Genomic DNA, 20,600 nt, shown 5'->3' with positions numbered 1-20,600 from the left:
ATGTCTAAGAAACATGATTAAGTAATAATTCAAACTTAAATGGTAATAATTCAGATTTAAACTGAAACAAGAATATATTGGGTCACCTTCATCTAGGATTATGCTTGTTAAATTGGGGACCGCTAGGTAGATATAACTCTAGGCTAAACCTGACCCATCTTTCTACAGCTGTCAATAACATTTGTTCATAATTTTAAACAATATTTTACTGGAGACTTCCTTTGGGAATTCAAGAATGTGTTCCTGAATACAGAAATTTCTGAATATGTTTTAAGATAAAACAAGAAATTTTAATTGTGTCCAACTTCTTTGAACTTTGCATTCCTATGGCACTGAAATATTTGGTCACAGATTTTGGACAACTAAGACCAAGACGTTGAGAGAAGGTGAACTTGGGTGGGGACAAGAAAGGTGGAAATGGAAATAACTTTTTGGCACAAAACAACCTTTGGCAGAAAAGCTGCAGTTGACCTGCAATCAATGCTTACTTACTGAACACCTATTATGTGCAAAAGCAAAGGGCACTGAGTTCTGAGTTCCTTTCAGATAGGGGAGCAGGAATAAGAATAGAAAGAATGGAGAGGGAAGGGAGGGGAAAAATGAAACAAGATGGGAAGGGGAGGGAGACAGACCATAAGAGACTTAATCTCAGGAAACAAACTAAGGGGGGTGGGGGGGAGGGAGAGGTTGACTAGGTAATGGACTTGGTGGGTGCCCTACGGTGAGTACTAAGAATTGTGTAAGACTGATGATTCACAGACCTGTACCCCTGGGGCAAATAACACATTATATGTTAATTAAAGAAAAGAAAAAGAAAGAATATATTTAGATTTACTCTTCTGTTAATCTTAAAAAAGAGCAATTTCCAACTCCTCCCCCTCCTCAAAAATATTTCTTGGATTACACTTATTCCAATCAGCCCTGGATGGCCTTTTTACAAAATACTTTGAAAGTAAGGCTCAAGTCACCAAAAAATATCTACATACCATCAAATTCTAACTAACCTTCAGCATTTCCTTCAGGATGCTCCATCTTAATGACCACCTCTCCTCAATGTGTGTCACCTTAGTGTAACTTCCCTTCCCGTTTCTTTCACCCCCTGCATTAGGCAACACAGCAACAGCTTTTACCTTCTCCATGCTTTCTTTCCTGGGAGCCATTCTTCCTCTATTCTACCACTCACTCTTCCAAACCAGGTCTAGACTGCAAACTCCTAAGGGTATAAACGTGGACTTTATCAGTAACTCCCAAGAGACCCTAAAAGAGATCCTAGAACAAAACACACTGCACAACTCCTTTGCGTTTCAAAAGCCTCACCCTTCAACAACGCCTCGGGCCTTTGCTAACATTCACTGGGTTCCACCTGTGCCCACACACAACTCAGACGAAATGTACTCACAATACATGAATGCTGCTACCTAACCTATTCCACAAATGTCTCCTTTGAGAACTACCTTACCCTCCCCTGTAAATTAACCCTTCCCTTCCAGAAACAATGTAAAAAATAAAATAAAATAAAATCCCTTTAATAAGGAGTTTAGCAAGATACATGCTTTTGTAGCACAGAAAGGATACCCCCGGTGTAAACTCTTCCCAAAGGAAGGCTCCAGTAATTTCCACTTCCTTTAAGGAATCGGAAACGGCTAAACTGAGATAGAACACAAAAGGGGGGAGAAAAAGCTCATACGGCAAGTTTTAAAAGTTGGTACAAAGGAAAAGCTCGAATGCGGATGTCTGAGCCTGCCGGCGTCTGTGCGAGCGCTTGCAAGTCCCCAGGCCGGGGGCTGCCTCGCCCAGCGCTTCGACCATGCGGGTTCCGCGCACACCTGCCCTCTCCGCCCCACCAGCTCCGCGCGCCTCTCCTCGCCCTCGCTGGGCCCCCTGCCCTCTCGTGCGGGCGCTGGCCCTTACCTTGCGTGAGGGCCAAGAGGCAGTAATAAAGTAGAAAGCCCTGGGGCGTATTGCAGCGCTGGAGCCTCTGCGGTTTTAAGTTCCCACACCCGCAGGGTCCCTCCTCAAACTCGGACAGCGACTCTGGAACGGACAGCTCTTGGGAGACAGCGGGATCCGCCGGGGGCCGGGGTGGCTCCGGTGACTTGTGGGGCTCCGGAGGCTCCCGCGGCTGCGAATTCTGTCGCCGGGTATTGATGGACAAGTCAGAGACCTCGACGTGAGAGGGCGATGCAAACAAACGGTGTGGGGTGTCTGGGCTGGAGGCGACGAAAGCCGGGTTCTCGATGCCTTTGCTGCCCTTCATGGTCAGGATGGGTTCTCCCAACTCCAGTGCGTTCGAGCGGCAGAAAAACCCGGTTCCTCTCTGGCTCCTCCCCCGCGCAGGTGGCAGCGCCCCCCTGCGGGAGCACTTCCCTCCTCCGTGCCGTAACTCTTGCAGGGCCAAGCCGCCGCCGCCGCCGCCGCCGCGCAGCCGCCGGAATCCTCCTCCTCCAGCTCGCCGCCGCCTAGAGAGCAGAGCGCGGACGCCGGGCGGGCTGACTGTGTGATTGGCGCTCGGCCCGGCCTCACCTGTTGCCGCAGGGGCCAACTGGAATGCCGGGCGCGGCCGTGCGGCCCGGATGCCGCCGGGTGACCCCGCGAAAGCCCCTCAGGCCTCCGCGCTTCTTCCCAGAGCCCAGGGACTGGGAACTAACCAGACATTGTGAGTCTGATGGCCATAAAGCTCCCTCTGGGTCCTGACAGGAAAGCTGTAAACGCAGTTGCATCAGGAGATGATTCCAGAAAATATCCTGCCGGTTTTCTTCCTTTGCTGGCTACCAAACCGGACTAGGTCTGAAATGCCAAGAATCAGGCAGCGACAAAGACAATACTTCGGATTTTGAGCATCATGGTGAGACTTTTACCTGTCATCCTCCCTAGAAATGGAAATCCCCACCGGCCTACTCCCCATGACCACGGCCATTAACGTGACAACATAACCACCTGCTTGCTTGACTACCCCAAAACTGAAGATACAGAAATTAGAAATCTTTAAAAGCCTATATATGATATTCTTTCTGCTGTATATTGCATAGCTAAGATCAACAATACTAATATTCATGTAATAATTTCTACCTGAGGAATAAATTTAAAAACACACACTCTGAAGAACCGAACATTATGCCATAGTTAAAAATTCCTTCATTCTTTCGTTTATTCATCAAAAAATGGTGGACAGGAAAGGCCTCACTGAGTCTGAGCAAAGACCTGAAGGAGATAAGGGACTCGAGAGTCTCATGTGCAGAACAGAATGGCTGGGGTGAATGAAATGGTTGGAGAACAGTAGGAGTTGAAGGCAGGTGAAGGGGTGCAGATGGGGGGCGTGGTGGGGGGGGAGAAGAGATTGGGGCTAAACCTTAGAGGCCATTATAAGGACTTCGGCTTCCATTGTGAGTGAATTGGAAGGTATGGAACCAAGGAGTGACATCATCGGGACATGATTAGGATTTCAAAGGATCCAACCTCTTTGCCTTCTGAAGACAGACTCATGCATACTAAAATAATATATTTTAAATGAAGACATTTTTAAAGCTATATCAATATCTCAAGATGTTTATCTTGCCGTAAATTAAATGTGTATTGTGATAAGGAACAGAATATAAATCACATATATTTCCTTTTTGCTGTGTAATGGGCCTGTATACACAAAACTGTTATGTTTCATAAGACTTCAGAGTATTAAGGAACCTACTTCCTCAAATCTAATTATTGATTATAAAAAAAACTTCAAAACAATGTGTCTGGACTACCTTTAGTAAAGTTGATATCGGTCTCAGATGTCTAGACACTATATCCACTATATTATATTGTTATCAATACACTAGTACTATTATTTATTTATAAGGCTCCTTGCATTAAAGATTACTTCACTAAAAATTAATCATAATCTGGAGAGAGTTTCCACATTTTGCTGTCTTCATTAAACATCTGGCTGATTGCCTGCCCAAGAAGCTACTTCGAGATTCAGTGCTAAGACCTCCTAAACAGCAATGATTTGGTAGTATATAATGATCATATCCAAGCATAGCCTTAATCCTAGAGAAGATAGTGATGGAAAAGTTACCCCATCCAAAAACAAGATGTATTTATTTCTTCTAACTATAGTAGCTAAGCTCATTTAAAATGTCTAGAGGAATTTTTTCAAACACTTTTACTTCTTAATGAAATAAACTAGAATTCAGAAGAAAATACACAGTGCATGACACATGATAGCTATTATTTTGTGAAAATTTTGTTTCAGTTATATCTGCTTTATTTACTGAGCAGGGGATTGAGATAAAAAATACATATATTTTACTTTGAACAAACATACATCTTGTTCCTTCTTCAGTGACAGTCTAGACTGATCAAGAACATAGGGAAAGAGTAGAAGTAGGAACTATCTTTTTTTTTTAATCTCTCCTATATATTCCATTATTAACCCTTACTAGAACAGTAGCTATTATTATCTACCTTTTACATATTAAAGAATCTGTATTCTAGAAAGGATTAGTAACTCTCCTAAAGCCATATAGCTAATAAGTGGCTTGGCACTTATTTAGGACTTGGACTCCAAGTTCTCTGTCAGATAGCCTCCCTGGACCTTGCATTTTCTCTCTTTGAATTGCTACAGCCTATCATGTCGGTTAGAATTTTTGCTAGCAATTCTGAAAGATCAACAGTCATGTGATCTGATGTTGATAAGTTTGGAAGACTAATTCTGCTCTGAAGTGCAGATATTCAGATTTTGCAGATATCCAAATTAGGCTTGATATGGAATTCCCCCTAGGCCTTCTATTGTAAAAAGTTTCCACAGAAATGGACTTAGAATGATGTTTAAAGGTGTAAATGTACACTTTGTCTATGAAATATGAACTAATTTAAACAACCAGCAAATTTTGCTTTGATGAAATATGATAAATACAGCCATGGCTTAAGACTCTTTTGCACAAGCTTTGAATTAGGAAATTCAAATTATACTATCAAAATCAAAGTAGCATGTTCATCGTGCACTTAAGTCCCTACTGTGTAAGGAGAAATCTTCACTCCTTACTGTGTAAGGAGGATATTTATAGAGAGGAGAACTCTTTTTAAAGATTAGTGCAAGTGCTATTGCTTCATCTTAAATACACATCTTGCTCTTGCTGAAAGTGTTATCAACACCACTTTCCTGTTCCCTTACATCCTTTGTGCTGCAATGTTGGAAGGAAGGGGGTTCAGGTTTACAACAAAAAACAAAACAACAACAACAAAAAAAAAAAAAGCAAAGAAAAACCAAAAAAATTTGATAGATTTTTTTTCTAATTCTGTGGAAAGTCGTCATTTTTTAATTCTTTGGTCAATGTAGGGTAAATCTAGTGAGCATAGTCAAAATATACCATGTTAAATTTGCAAAGGTAATTAATAAATTGCTATTCTTTTAATAGATTTCATTTGATGTATTTTAAAGGGTAGAAAATGGGATAAAGAATAGTATTCAAATTTTGTAGTAAAGCTCCAACAGCATACACAGAAGCAGATGTCCCTGCCTATGGATCATTCTCTGGAATGTGCAGTAGGTCTTTCCCTTCAGGAACTGGATAAACCAAGATAAAGTGGCTTAATGACAGGAGCTATCAAGATGATCACACCAACTCCCCTTGCTTTGATTTCATGCTTTAAAGAAATCTCATCATTATATGTTGGCATTCCATGTAGGTATACCTACTGGATGGAAATATACTTATACGCCTACCTTGGTACTTTATCATTTTTCTTTCTGTGTGCTTTTAATAGTTTATTAGTTCCCTTTCAGTTGTACAGTGGATGTAAATTCTTTAGTAATATAACACTATTATGCTCACAGAATATTAAAATTACAGGATCTTGAGAGAGCCTGAATACAAAGATGGTCAAGTGCTGATATTGTGGTAATTAAAAATCCCACTATTAAGGACTTATTAATACTCTTGGATCTTATATTTATTAAATAAAAGCAATGGCACAATCTAAGTGATCTTAGTATTCTTCATTTATCTTTTCTATTTTAAATGCTCTACAAAATGTATAATTAAAAATAAATTATATTTAAGAAAAAATGTAATGCTGAACTAGATTATTTTTAGTACTTTTTGGTTGCAGTTGCACAGATACATTTATGTTTAGAAGAAATAGCAGTTATATTTTCTTTAGTAATCATTAATCATTAAGTAATCATAAATCATTAAGAAAGACATGTATCTATGAACATGGATGATTATAATTTTTAAAAAACAAAACATGTAAACATTTAATACTATAGTTCCCATAGAAAGCTAACCCAGCAGGCAGTGAAAAAATGTATTCTAGCATAAAATTTACTGTACAGTATCAAGTTAAGCTTTTCCCTGATAAGTACTTATTATTATAATTTACTCAAAATACTGTGAACTCTATAGAAAGATATTTATGATACAAATATAACATTAGATATAGTGAAGATAGCACAGTTGGATTTCTCTCTTTCTCTCTCTCTCTCTCAAGAAATGCTTTAAGCTAGAAGAAATTCTACAGCAAATGAATAGTGTATTTCTAAAACGTATTCTTTTCTACTCAAAATCTGATTTTGATGCCAGGAAACGGTCTTCAACGTTATCATTTTATAGTATATGTAATCACAATGTCAACCTCATGACAAAATGCCAGCTTTATTGACTAGAGAAACAGCCATGCTTCCACTCTTGATAGTTCCGTCATTCCCACAATTTAACCACTACCATTTCTTAACAAAGTGGATGATGACAGTTATTAAAATTTAGACTTATAGAACTACAAGAGACATCAAGATGTCATTTGTTCCAGCAGCCTGTTTCCAGGCAGATTAATGTCAAATGCACCCAAAAGCTCAATGCAATCAGAAGCAGGAAATAGGCCAGTAACAAGAGGAGTGTTAGTGGTGAGTGAGGAATTATCATACATTTCACAGTAATCTTTTTACAATTTATTGGGAGTTGGTAGAAGTCTAGTGTGAGGTTGAGGGAGCTAGCAGGCTACTATTACTTAGTAAAATAATTTACTTGTAAATACAAATAAGAGTTTTAACAGTGCTCAAGTCTAGTAGACATAAATAAAACAAAGAAAACCTTTAAAAACCCTTATATTTCCACTTTATAACTTGTGAAAGGTCTCAGAGCATGTTCCTAAAGGACAAGGACGAAGATTTTATACTCTATAAAAGAGATAAGAGAACAGAGAATTTTGTAAGTGACTATCAGAGAAAATCCACAGAGTTAAAGTGTCCTCTTTGATTGAAGAGAAGATACAAAGATTACCATACTTCCGCTTATCAGGGGAAAGGAAAATTTGCTAGACTAGACAGAGAAAAGAATACCAAAGAACGATAAGAAGTAAAACTTCTGAGGCAGTGATGAAACAAAGGCAAACTTTTTAAAATAAATTTTAAAAATGGGCATTAAAAGTAGCGCCAAACGGAGGGACTTCCGCTTCGAGACAAGATGGGATAATAGCAAAGACCAGATTTAACTTCTTGGAACACTCAAAAGAAACAAAGAAGAAAAGAATACATAAGGGAAAAAAAGGTTTCAAGGCACTGTATTTCAGGTAATAAAAAAAAAAAAATAGTCTTGGGACACCTGGGTGGCTCAATTGGGCATCTGCCTTGAGTTCAGGTCATGATCCTGGGGTCCTGAGATGAGTCCCGCTTTGGGCTCCTTCATCAGCAGGGACCCTGCTTCTCCCTCTGCCAGCCATTCCCCCTGCTTGTGCTCTTAATCTCTCTCTGACAAATAAATAAAATCTTTAAAAAAAAAAAAAAGTCTTTAAGAGATGGGAAGTAAACTAGGTGAGCAATCTACTGCCTTGACAGTTTTCAAGTGACGGTGGGGGAAGGGTGGAGCAAGATGTGAAAGGCACAGAAAACCCCGCAGACTCTGAGTTCATGGAAACAAAACTGAAGGTCCAAGGACACCAAGATGGTTGGAATATAGAGAGCAGAATACTAGAGAAGAGACAGCCGCACAGAGTTGATGTCAGAGGGATCCCTCACGTATTCAGTAGAGTACAGATGGCATGTTCATATGAAGAAACCACCCTTGACAACAGATAGAGTCATATGAAGGGATTAGAGAGACAGTGGCCAATATTCAGAAAAAAGCATAAAATAACAAAGTTTTCAGGCATTAAAAAAAAAAAGGGAAAGAAAACGGAAAAAATTTAATACCCAGAACCCTACATACATGTTAAAAGAAGTCCTTCAGGCAGATGGAAAATGACACCATGTGGAAATAATGCTTTATTTATACAAAGGAATAAAGAGCAACAAAAATGAGGAGATGTAGTTTAAGACTGATAAAGAAATATATGTGATTTTTAAAAATTTCTGTCTCTCCAAAATATAAACTAAACAAAAATTTAAAAGTATTGTGATATTCATATGTTATGTAAAGGTAAAATGTATGGCAATAGTGCAAAGGCCAGGTAAAGAGAAACGGAAAGAAGTAAGTAAATGGAAGTATATTATTGTAAGTATTTTATATCTGAAACGATATACTTGCCTTATATGTGAAGTGATATGTGAAAGGTAGAGTATTATGGGGCACCTGAGTGGCTCAGTGGGTTAAGCCTCTGCCTTCGGCACAGGTCGTGATCCCAGGGTCCTGGAATCAAGCCCCACATCAGGCTCTCTGCTCAGCAAGGAGCCTGCTTCTCCCTTTCTCTCTGCCAGCTGCTCTGCCTACTTGTGATCTCTCTCTCTCTGTCCAAATAAATAAATAAAATCTTTTAAAAAAGGTAGAATATTATAATGACTTCTAAGTCCTAGAGTAAGCTCTAAAATAGCAACAATAGAAGAGCCAATAAATGAGATAAAGTGGAATCCTAAAAAAATATTCCATTAATCCAAAAGAAGGCAGAAGAGGGAAGAAAAATGGAGAAGACAGAAAGAAAACATGTAACAAGGTAATGATTGAGACCAAACTATATTAATAGTTACATTAAATGGAGATAGCATAAATGTTCTAATTAAAAGGAAAAGATGATCAGATGGGATATTAAAAAAGCAAGAACCAATTAAATACCGCCAATAACAATTCAAATATAAATGCTAATAGGCTGAAAGTAAAAAGTTGAAACGATATATTTACATTAATCTTCAGAAAGCTGGAAAGACTACATTTATAACAGTCTAAGTGGACTTCAGAGCAAAGAATATTACCTGAGATAAAGAAGGTTATTTCTTAATGATATAGAGGTGAAGTGGTGAATTCACCAAGAGGACTTAAGAGTCTTAAAAATTAGGCACTTAGAAACAATGTAAAATGCATGAAACAGAAACTGATATAACTACAAGGAAAACTAGGCATAACAACAATTATACTCAGATTTTAGTATCTGTCTCTCAATAACTCAAAGAATAGATAGAAAATCAAAGTGGTATGGTATACTCGAACAACACTATGGTATGGTATACTCGAGCAACACTATCAACAAATTTGACCTAACTGACATTTACAGAAATTTCCACCACCAACAGAAGATTACACATCTTTCAGGGTGTACATGGAACACTTATCAAGATAGACCAGATCCTGAGCCATGGAAAAAAATCTCAATTTTAAAAGGATTCAAGTCATACAAAGTACATTCTCTGATCACAAGGGAATAAAATTAAAAATCATGGACAAAGATAACTAAAAAATCTCCAAATATGTAAAGAAAAATTAAAAAAAAAAAAACACGTCTCAAATAACCCATGGGTCAAAGATAAAATCAAATGGAAAATTAGAAAGTATTGTAAACCGAATGAAAATAAAAACAAACCATCAGAATTTGTAAGATGCTACTAAAAAGCACCACTTAGGGGAAAACTTAAAACCAGCCCATATTAAAAAGAAGAAAAGTTTCAAAGCAGTGACTTCAATTTCTACCATAAGAAATTAAAAAGTAAAGAACACATTAAATCCAAAGTAAATAGGCTAAAGGAGATAATAAAGACCAGGGAGGAAATTAACAAAATAGAAAACAGGAAAACAAAAAACAAACAAACAAAAAAAGAGTACAGGAAAACAATAGAGAAAATTAATGAAAGCAAAATGGAGTTCTTTGAGGAGATAAACTTGGTAAACCTCTAGTGAGACCAGAAGAAAAAGAGATGAAACACATATTTCCAATATCTGAAATGTGAAAGGTAATAACACTACAAATTCTACAGATATTTAAAGGATAAAGTTATACCTAACGCTACACTGATAAGGCCATATGGATAAAATGACAAAAATTCCTCTAAAACAAATTACAAAAGATTTTTCTAGAGGTAATAGGTAATAAACAACCTATGTCTATTAAAGAAATTGAATTTGTAGTTAAGAATGTTCTCACATGGGGGCGCCTGGGTGGCTCAGCGGGTTAAAGCCTCTGCCTTCGGCTCAGGTCATGATCCCAGGGTCCTAGGATCGAGCCCCGCATCGGGCTCTCTGCTTGGCTGGGAGCCTGCTTCCTCCTCTCTCTCTCTCTGCCTGCCTCTCTGCCTACTTGTCTACTTGTAATCTCTATCTGTCAAATAAATAGATCTTTAAAAAAAAAAAAAAATGTTCTCACATGGGGCGCTGGGTGGCTCAGAGGGTTAAGCCTCTGCCTTAGGCTCAGGTCATGATCTCAGGGTCCTGGGATCTAGCCCTGCATCGGGCTCTCTGCTCAGCAGGAAGCCTGCTTTCCTCTCTCTCTCTCTCTGCCTGCCTGCTTCTGATCTCTCTCTCTCTCTCTGTCAAATAAATAAATAAAATCTTTAAAAAAAAAATGTTCCCACAACCTCACGAGCAATGACTTCAGTCGTGAATTCTACTGAGCATATAAGGGAGAACTAATACCAATTCTACACAAATTCTTTCACAAAATTAAAGATAAGGGAACACAGGGAAGTCTGGGTGTCTCAGCTGTTCAAGCACCTGCCTTCACCTCAGGTTATGATCCCAGAGTCCTGGGATCCAGCCCTGCATCAGGATCCTTGCTCAGTAGGGAGCCTGCTTCTCCCTCCCCTCTGCCTGCTGCTTCCCTGCTTGTGCTTTCTCTGTGTGTCTGTTATATAAATAAATAACGTCTTTTAAAAAATAAATAAATAAAGAGAACACATCCCCAGCTCATTCTGTGATGACAGCATTACTTGTCATTAATCCAAATTTCACCATAGCATCTATCAAAAGTTATCTTGTATTCTTGTGGGTAAGATAAGTGTGGGATAAATGACGGCAGGGTTAGTACAATTAGTACGGTTGAAGTAGTATGGTCTTTTTTGATTGAATGACTATAGAAAAATAGTGACTGAATAACAGATTAATGTCAACATAGAGTTGTTGAATAAAGCTGAGAATATTTAGTGGCACAGGCTATCAAAATTCCCATGAGCTTCAAGCAACATATAACACTTTCTAGCCTACAGAAGAATCAGGATGGATTTCCCCTGCAGGAAGCCTCTGTGGAAAGTTTTCCTTCAAGTAGTGAACTCAGATCCAAGTTCCTTCCACTTTCTAGTTCTCTCAGATTTCTTCACTTGCAGCAAGTCAATTGTGGGGAAACTACAAATATTTATACTGCATGTTTCTGGCCAGCACTGAACTGTATCATATGGCATTTCTGCCTACACCCCACTGACAAGAACTCAGTCCTATGCTCTACCTGGATACAAGGAGAGCTCAGTGTATGGTCGTGCTGCATGTCCAGGAGGAAAATGAAACAATTTGGTGAGTACTATCTGCCATAAATATTATGATATACTTCATATATTATCAAGATCCACAAGCTAAAATGATGATCCATTTTCTAACAAGATGACATAGATTTTTTTTTAATTCTATACATCAATTAAAAACTATAAAATAGGAAAGACTTAATATTAGCAAGTTAAAATCTGGATCAAATTGTATAGAATTTAAGAGACATGGAACCTTGTTAAGCTTAAGATTTTTTTTCCTCCACTTCCCAACATTCAGACTATCTTGAAATATTGTACTCAACCCTAATTGTTACACCAAAAGAACAAATGACTAATGAGTACAGGCCCAAGGATAATATAACTAAGATAGAAAGAAAAATTGAGATTTGTCACATGAACTTTAGTTGAAAGAACTATGAACATTGATCCTGAAGGAAAGATACAAGTTTAACAACAGAGTTGTCATAAAATATTTGAGTGGGGATACCATTTGAAACAGATCAGACTTACTCTTTCTGGGCCTTGAGATTAGCACAAGGACCTTGAAAGTAGAAGAAAAATATAGGCTCCAAATGAAGAAAATCTTTATAATTAGAGCGGTGATTCTCAAAATGTCATCCAGGATACCCAGGGGAAATCTGAAATCTTTTCAAGGGCTCTTCCAATTCACAATTATATTCAAAATGATACTGGGGTGTTATTTGCCTTTTAGATTCTCATTTTCTCATGAGCTTACAGTGATATTTTCCAGAGACCACTAGACATGACATATCACAAAAAGAAGACATAAGAAACTCTTAAGCCAGACATAAAATAGATTTGAAAAAAGGCAAAACCATTCCATTCTTCTCACCATAATTTTTGAAAATATATTTTTCCAACTTTATTGAGGTATGATTGACAAACAAAAATTGTGTATATTTATGGTATACAACATGATATTTTGAGATATGTATATATTGTGAAATAATTACCACAGTCAAGAAATTAACCTATCTATCACCTTTCACATAGGTATCTGTGTGTGTGTAAAATACTTGAGATCTATTCTCTTAGCAAATTTCTAGTCAAAATTAACTATAGTCACTGTGCTATATAGTAGATCTCCAGAACTTGCTTATCTTGCAACTGAAAGTGTATAGTCTTTGACTAACATATCCCTCTCCACCCACACCTCCCAGGTCCTGGTAACATCCAGGCTGCTTTCTGTTACATGAATGCAAATGTTTGTTTTGTTTTGGGACTCCACATACAAGTGAGGTCGTGAGATAGTTGTCTTTGTGTGTCTGGCTTGTAATTATTGAATCTTAAAAATATTTATGTTAATATATAATGGGTTTATTATAGCTATTTAAAATGAATCATTAAAATTGTTCATTTTAATTTCCAATATGATAAACATCAATAGGTATATCCCACATAAACAAAAGCTCTTTGCAATTTTAGTAAGTGCTAAAAGTATAAATGGGTCCTGAGACAAAATAAGACCTGTAGAATTAGAGCTTTACAAAATGGGATAAAGTAGATAAAGACTTTGAAGCCCATTCTAAATCTGAAATACAAAAATGCTAAAAATCTGTAATCACCTATTAATACAATGTTGACATGAACATAAATTTAGTTAAAATTTGTTTCATCAAACATCTATTTACTGTCAGAACCATACTTAGAATTCTGTTATCTTCTTACTAGACCACTTTTATTCCTTTGCCTTATCTTATTCCCATAGTTTAGCTTATGTTTATCTCCAAACTTTGGCTAAGTGAGTAAATGGACTGTGATGTATTTTAACTGGAAGCTTTCATGAGTTCATTGCCTAAGATGTTTGTTGGTTGTAATTACTTTCCTTTCCTAGTGCTCTTTCACTGAATAGACAAAAGCTTTCTCAGCCTTCTGATACACTGTTTACCTAGACTCTTGTTTTCTTTATGTATCTAAAGCATTCAAAGTACATATTAGCAAAGAAAGATTCAGTCCTGGGATGTGGGTGGAAAGTAAGAAAACAAGAATGAAGCTAGATGAGGATACTACCTGCTTTTGAGGTTATTCATGAAGTGGAATGAGTCATAAAACAGTAAGCCATACACAATTGTACACTAACAAATAATTTCTCAAATAATGTACTTGAATATAAAAGGTATATTGAACAAATGCCACTTGAGACTTACTGAATTATAAGTCAGTAAGTATGGTATGCTATAATCATGATGATACTGAAAGCATAAACAATAATTGGCTACTATATGTAGGTATCATAATATTCAAATATCACAGATGGTCAAAACTTGGGAATCATTTATGCATTCTTTTATAATGTCCATGGTTGAGAAACTTATACCTAATATTTCCTTGTCAAAAAAGGAAAAAGGTAAACATCCTTTTTTTTCCTTGTCAAAAAAGGGTAAAGGCAAACATCCTAAGGTAAAATTCAACCAGCAAAATAAAATTGCCATGGGATACCCGGAATGACACAAGACAATAGAGGGTGATCTGGAAAATAGTTTCCCATCAACCAATAGGTACCAACCTGTGGATCTCCTAAACATAAATGCTACAGATAATCTTAATAGTCCTCCCAACATTTTTGCAGTTATTATCTAAATATGTGAAGAGAAAGGAACCTAATTATTATGATTTCTGGTTCTTAGTATGTACAGATACATCTTTCTTTGAATCCTAGTAAAGTAAAGGCCAGTATACCATTTATATGTTTTAAATAGAATAGATTTGATCAGAATAATACAAAGCTGGCATTGACATATAATTTTCAGCTCACATGAAGAATGTATAGAACCTCCTTTCACTCTTCTTGTAGTTTTCTTTATAATTTTGCAATGAGACCAAAATTTGTAAAAGTAAGATCTTGTTATTACCTTTCATAAAACTCTCCAGTGCTTTCCATTATATTTAGAATAAAATACTGTTCTTCAAAAAAAAAAAATACTGTTCTTCCCACGACCTACAAGGCCATATATATTTTAGCCCCTATCTACCTCCAACATTAGTTCATAACACTTTACCCCTTGCTAAATATCCTTTAGTCCTAAGGTTCTCCTACTTCCTTCACATAATAAATTCTTCTCTGCCTTGTGGCCCTTGAACTTGCTATTTTATCTATAAAGCTTATATTTTCACATCATTCAATCTCAGCATAAATGTCATCTCAGGAAGGCTTTTCTGTTTGATTTAAATAATCATCATACCTGCATACAAATACATATTCTGTATCACCTTGTCCTGATTACTTTCCTTATATTATATATCACAATTCACAAATACTTCCTTTAAACTTTTTTATTATTATTTTCCTAAACCAGAGGAGTTTCCTATTTCCAGTTCTGGCAATAATAAGGGGTCTACAAATATTTGTTGAATGAATCAATTTGAAAGAATGCCACAAAATAGTTATCATTATAATAATCATCATAGTAGCGACCTTTCATCTTGACAGCAACATAGTAAGTCATTTATATAAGCATTATTGTATCCTTACCTTACCTGCATACACATCTTTACCGTACCTTCCCCTGAATCCCTACATTTCCTTTCATAGTATGATGTGCAATTTCTGCCATGAGTCTCTATGAACCCTATCTTCTGGTATTTACGCCATTCTGTCATTCCCTTCTCTTGTGTGTACTGGTTAGAACTAATGACTTGTCACCAACAAACAAGATATGCCAAAAGTGGTGGGGGTAGAATGATAAAAAAAGCAACTTTGCTGGAGTGAAACCTGGTATATACAAACTTGACCAAATTATCAAGGTTAACAATACTGGCAATACATGACTTCAGGTATCCATGAACAGATGCAATGGGAAGGGCAAATCACTTCTGTATTATCTTTCCCATAAGGCAAAGCTTCAGTGTAATCGTGAAAAAATATCGAGCAAACCCAAATTTAGAGGCATTCAACAAAAACCCAGGAGCATGTGAAGGAAAGTGATCAGAAAAAGAAGGAAGCCAAAGAGAAAGTTCTTTGGGTTCAACAGAAGGGCCAACCTGCTGCACCCAGAGGAGCACACTTGGCGAGAACCAATGGAAAGGAGCCTGAGCTGCTGGAATCCGTTTCCTATGAGTTCATGGTATACTAAGTGTAAGAAAATAAAAGATCTCAAGGCTATAAACAATTTTTTGAGCTATGTCACTTCTGAGACTAGTCTACAGAGGCGATTTTGCTTGTGCTTACTCTCCGGCTCTTCTAGCTTGCTGCTCTGATGACACAAGGTCTGTGATGTGAGCCCACAGGGACAGGCCCACATGACAAGGAACTGAGAGTTGCCTCTGGGCAAAAGCTATTGAATCGCTGAGGCCGTTGGTCCAACATACTGAATCCTACCAACAGCCATAATGACGAGTAGGCAATGCCACTCAACAGATGAAAGCAGGGGATCTGGGTCACAGAGCTCCGAAGGGCAGCAGCAGCTCAGGAAGTTTTATAGCTACCGGGTTTATTTTATCCACGGCTAGCAGATGCTGGGCACTGTTTTCCGTGATACGCAAAGCAAGCCAGCTCCGAATGGATAAAAATCTGTTTATTTGGGCTATGCTAAAAATATAACATCAGTGTGTAAAAATTTAATTTGGCACTCATGGTCTTTGGGCTAATAAGCCCCAGAACTCTGTGACAAAATAAACAAGTCAGGGTCCGCCTTTGGTTAATTTAGTAACAGATTCACACTAAAGTTCTTCTATGATGACCGCATAAAATGTCAACAACTTGCCTTTAAAAACTTCTAGGCAGAGATAAAATCTTCACTTTTAGTTCTTAGAGAATTCTCAACTGCTAAAGAAATATTTGTTCAGGCATATGAGAGGCTCAAAGCTCTTTGAGAAATGTCTTGCTAGGCATTACTATAGACCCTGCCCCAGCCACTTTCATGAAAAGGTGGAATTACCTCTAAGAAAAAATTTTAAAAATAATCTTTAATGTTAATAACTACATCTTATTCTGCTACTGATCATTGTTCATAAAGAGGTATGGCTTTTTTCCATAAGATACACAGTCTTCCTTTTAATCACTAGCCAGAGAGCATTATTTGGAATTGGAAATCTTGTGCTAAAACTATAGACAGGATGTAACAGTCTAAGTGAATGTTAACCATGAGGTCTTCTAAATTTTCTGAACTCTATTTTTAAGCCAGAATTCTAGAAATCAGAGAAACTTAGTCTCTGATCTTTACTAAGCTATAACTTGGTATCTATATATTTTTTTTAGGTTTAACTACATCATATTACAGTAACCACTCAAATTGTGGTGGCTTAACATAGTAAAGCATTTTTGTCTAGTTTCATGACATGTTCAACAAGTATTTGAGTGTGTCTACTCTGCTATACATACACAGTCTGTCGCCGAGGGTGACTGAGGACCTTGTAGCTGTACCGTCTGAATCACACAAAAAGAAGAAAAGAATCTGAAAGAGATCCATTCCACTTCTGCTCATATTTCATTGGCCAAAATGAGTAACATTCACCTTCAAGGAGACTGGAAAATGTGAGTGTAGAAAATAGAATATTTGATGAATATCATCTCTATGACAGTGCCATTCTTGTAAGCTTTCAAGGGCTAATATAATGGGTGTTGTTTCCTATAGCTGCTTTATCAAAGTACCACAAACAAGTGACTTCAAAACAACAAAAATTTATCATTTTATAATATGAAAGTCAGAAGTCCAAAAGGGGCCTTGCTGGATTATAATCAAGGTGTTTTTGTCTCATAGTTCCCTTTCTTTCTCTCTTCCACGAACGAAATGGGCTTTTGAGTCTTTCTCACATCACATCACTCTGACATTGACTCTCCTGCTTCCCTCTTCCACATTTCAAGAACCCTGTGATTACATGTGACCTAGAAAATCCAGGAAAATCTCTCTATTTTAAGGTTACCTGATTAGAAACTTAATTCCATCTCCAACCTCCAGAGATCGGGAGATAGATGTTTTTGAGAAGCTGTCATTTTGCCTACCACAATAGAACATGAAAAACATTTGTGCAGCTTTAACATACCTGCTATAAAGAGAATCCTTATTATGTCATGCAGTAATTTTTATATAAAATTCACATTTAAAAACTTTAAGAATAAGCCTCCTTTTATTAGTTCATGGGAATGGAGTTAATACAATATGTTTTCCTTTTGGTCTTAGAGACAGGGAAGAAGAAAAGTAAATTCAGTAATACATTGCCATACCCATATCAGTTTCCAGAACAAGTTAATCCTGTTTTCCTAGGTAGTCCTGTAACTTTATTTCTCCTTAAAAAAATACTACCTGCTGCCTCCAACACTTTTAGAAGCAAAAAACATTAAAAATCACATTAATAGGAAACATGTCAGCTTTGCTGAATTGAAAATTATAGAATATGGATTACAAATTGAAAGGAAAATAAATATTAAGCATTATTCTGCAGAATAAACATTTTCTTATGTCTTATTTACAAATATACAGAGAGCAAGACAAATATATACTTGGAAGAAAGAAAATTTAGGAACACCTGGTTGGTGCAGTAGATTAAGCATCTGTCTTCAGTCCAGGTCATGATCTCAGGGTCCTAGGATCCAGCCCCGAATCAGGCTCCCTGTTCAGCTCCTCTTCCTGCTCATGTTCTCTCTTGTTCTCTCCCTCTTTTCTCTCTCTCTCCCAAATAAATAAGTAATATCTTTAAAAAAAAGAAAAAAAGAAAGAAAGAAAATTTAGAGGAATAAAACAGAATCCCTTCCCTTAAGGAGCATAACATGTAGGATGGCAAAATCATACACATAAAAGGCATAACTAGCTATACCTAGTATGATATAAGCAGAGTAGTGTCTTACAGATAAATACTCTAAGTTATATCAGGAAGAAAAGAAGGGGAAAATGAGTAATTATATGGGGAAAATCATCTGATAAGTCAGGAGTAACTTTTTTTATAACAGATTTTATTTTTTTAGGGCTGAGTTATAGGTTTATAGCAGAAATGAGAGGAGGCACAGAGATTTTTCCATACAAACCTAGCCCCTGTCCCACCCATGGATAGCCTCTTCCACTATCAACATCCTTCACCAGAGTAGTAAATTTGTTATAATTGATGAAACTACACCAACAAATTATTATCACTCAAATAATTTACTTTATATATACTTGATATGCATTTCATGGGTTTGGACAATTTCCTAATGACACGTATCTACCATTATAATATCATACAGGGTTGTTTGATTGCCCTAAGGATTATCTGTGCTCTGACTATGCACGCCTCCCTGCCCATTAACCTCTGGTAACTGTTCACCTTTTTACTGTTTCCACAGCTTTGCCTTTTCTGCAATGTCATATAGTTGGAATCATACGATTTATAGTCTTTTCAGATTGGCTTCTTTCACTTAATATACATTTAATTTCCTCCATATCTTTTCATGGCGTGAGAGCTCATTGTTTTATTTTTTGTTTGTTTGTTGTTTTTTTTTTTGAGCTCATTGTTTTAGCACTGAATCATATAGCATTGTCTAGATGTACCAGTTTATCCATTAGCTACTGAAAGACAGCTTGTTTGCTTCCAAGTTTTAGTAATTATGAATAACCTGAGGTAAAAATCCACGTATAGGTTTTTGTGTGGATATAAAGATTCAACTCCTTTGAGTAAATGCCAATAAGTGTGATTGCTGAGTGTCATGGTAAGAGTATGATTACTCTTCTAAGAAACTGCCAAACTATCTTGCAACGTGGCTGTCCAATTTGGAATTTCCAGCAGTCATGAATGAGAATTCCTTTTGCTCCACATTCTCACAAGGATTTGGTGTTGTGAGTACTCCAAATGTTGGCCATTCTAATAGATGTATCATGGTATTTCATTTTAATTTGCATTTTCCTGATGACAAATAATGTGGAGACTCTTTTCATATGCTTATTTGCCATCTGTATATCCTCTTCCATGAGATATCTGTTAAGGTCTTTGGCTCATTTTTTAAACCAGCTTGTTTGTTCCCTATTTAAGAGTTCTTTTATGTTTTAGATATCAGTCTTTTTGCAAATATTTTCTTTCAGTCTGTGGTTCATCTTCTCGTTGTCCTTTAAAGAGCGGAAGTTTTAAATTTTAATTAAATCCAGCTTATCAATCATTTCTTTCATGGATTGTACCTTTGATATTTAATCTAAAAAGTCATCAATATGTAGTTTTTTCCTATGTTATCCTCTATGTAGTTTGTAGTTTTGCATTTTACACTTAGGTCTGTGATTCATTTAAAGTTAATTTTTGTGAAGGATATAAAATTTGTGTCTAGATTCATTTCTTTGACAGGATGCCCAGTTGTTCCAGCACCATTAATTGAAGAGATTATTTTTGCTCCGTTATATTTGCTCCTTTGTCAAAGATAAATTGAATATACTTATGCAGATCTATTTCTAAGATGGAATCACGTTCCATTGATCTACTTGTCTATTCTCTTACCAGTACTACACTATCTTGATTACTATAACTTTATATTGTCTTGAAATCAGATAATTTGGTCCTCCAACATTGTTTTTCTCCTTCAGTATTTTGTGGCCTCTTCTGAGTCTTTTTGCTCTCCATATAAACTTTAGATTCAGTCTGTTCTATCTATGAAATAATTTGTTGGAATCATATTGAATCTAAGGATTAATTTGGGAAGAACTGACATCTTGATAATATTGAGTCTCCCTATTCATGAACTTGTGATAGCTCTCAATTTATTTAGTTCTTCTTTAATTTCTTTCATCATAGTTTTGCAGTTTTCCACATTATACATCTCTTGTTAGCTTTATACCATAGAATTTCTTTCTTTTTTTTTCCTCTTGGTAATGTAAATGGTATTGTGTTTTCAATTTCCAATTCCACTTGCTCATTTTTAGTATATAGAAAAGTAACACATTTGCATATTAACCTCATATTCTGTAACCTCACTATAATTGCTTATTAGTTCAGGAGTTTGTCCTTTCTTCTGGATTGTCTACATAAA

At 36.7% G+C, this 20,600-nt stretch overlaps 1 protein-coding gene across 1 annotated transcript in view; it reads right to left on the bottom strand.

Moving 5' to 3' along the window:
• Window positions 1-2,300, bottom strand: part of SLCO4C1 (solute carrier organic anion transporter family member 4C1) — a 64,448-nt gene extending 62,148 nt beyond the window's left edge. The window contains exon 1 of the mRNA XM_045998905.1: window positions 1,912-2,300. Within this exon, the coding sequence (XP_045854861.1) occupies window positions 1,912-2,257 (346 nt within the window). The 5' untranslated portion in view covers window positions 2,258-2,300. The remainder of the gene's footprint in view (window positions 1-1,911) is intronic.
• Window positions 2,301-20,600: the final 18,300 nt, after the last annotated feature.

Source organism: Meles meles, chromosome 3 (assembly GCF_922984935.1).
Source record: "Meles meles chromosome 3, mMelMel3.1 paternal haplotype, whole genome shotgun sequence".
NCBI lineage: Eukaryota > Metazoa > Chordata > Mammalia > Carnivora > Mustelidae > Meles > Meles meles.
The sequence above is the reverse complement of the archived record's forward strand: the minus strand, read 5'-3'. Positions and strand labels throughout refer to the sequence as shown.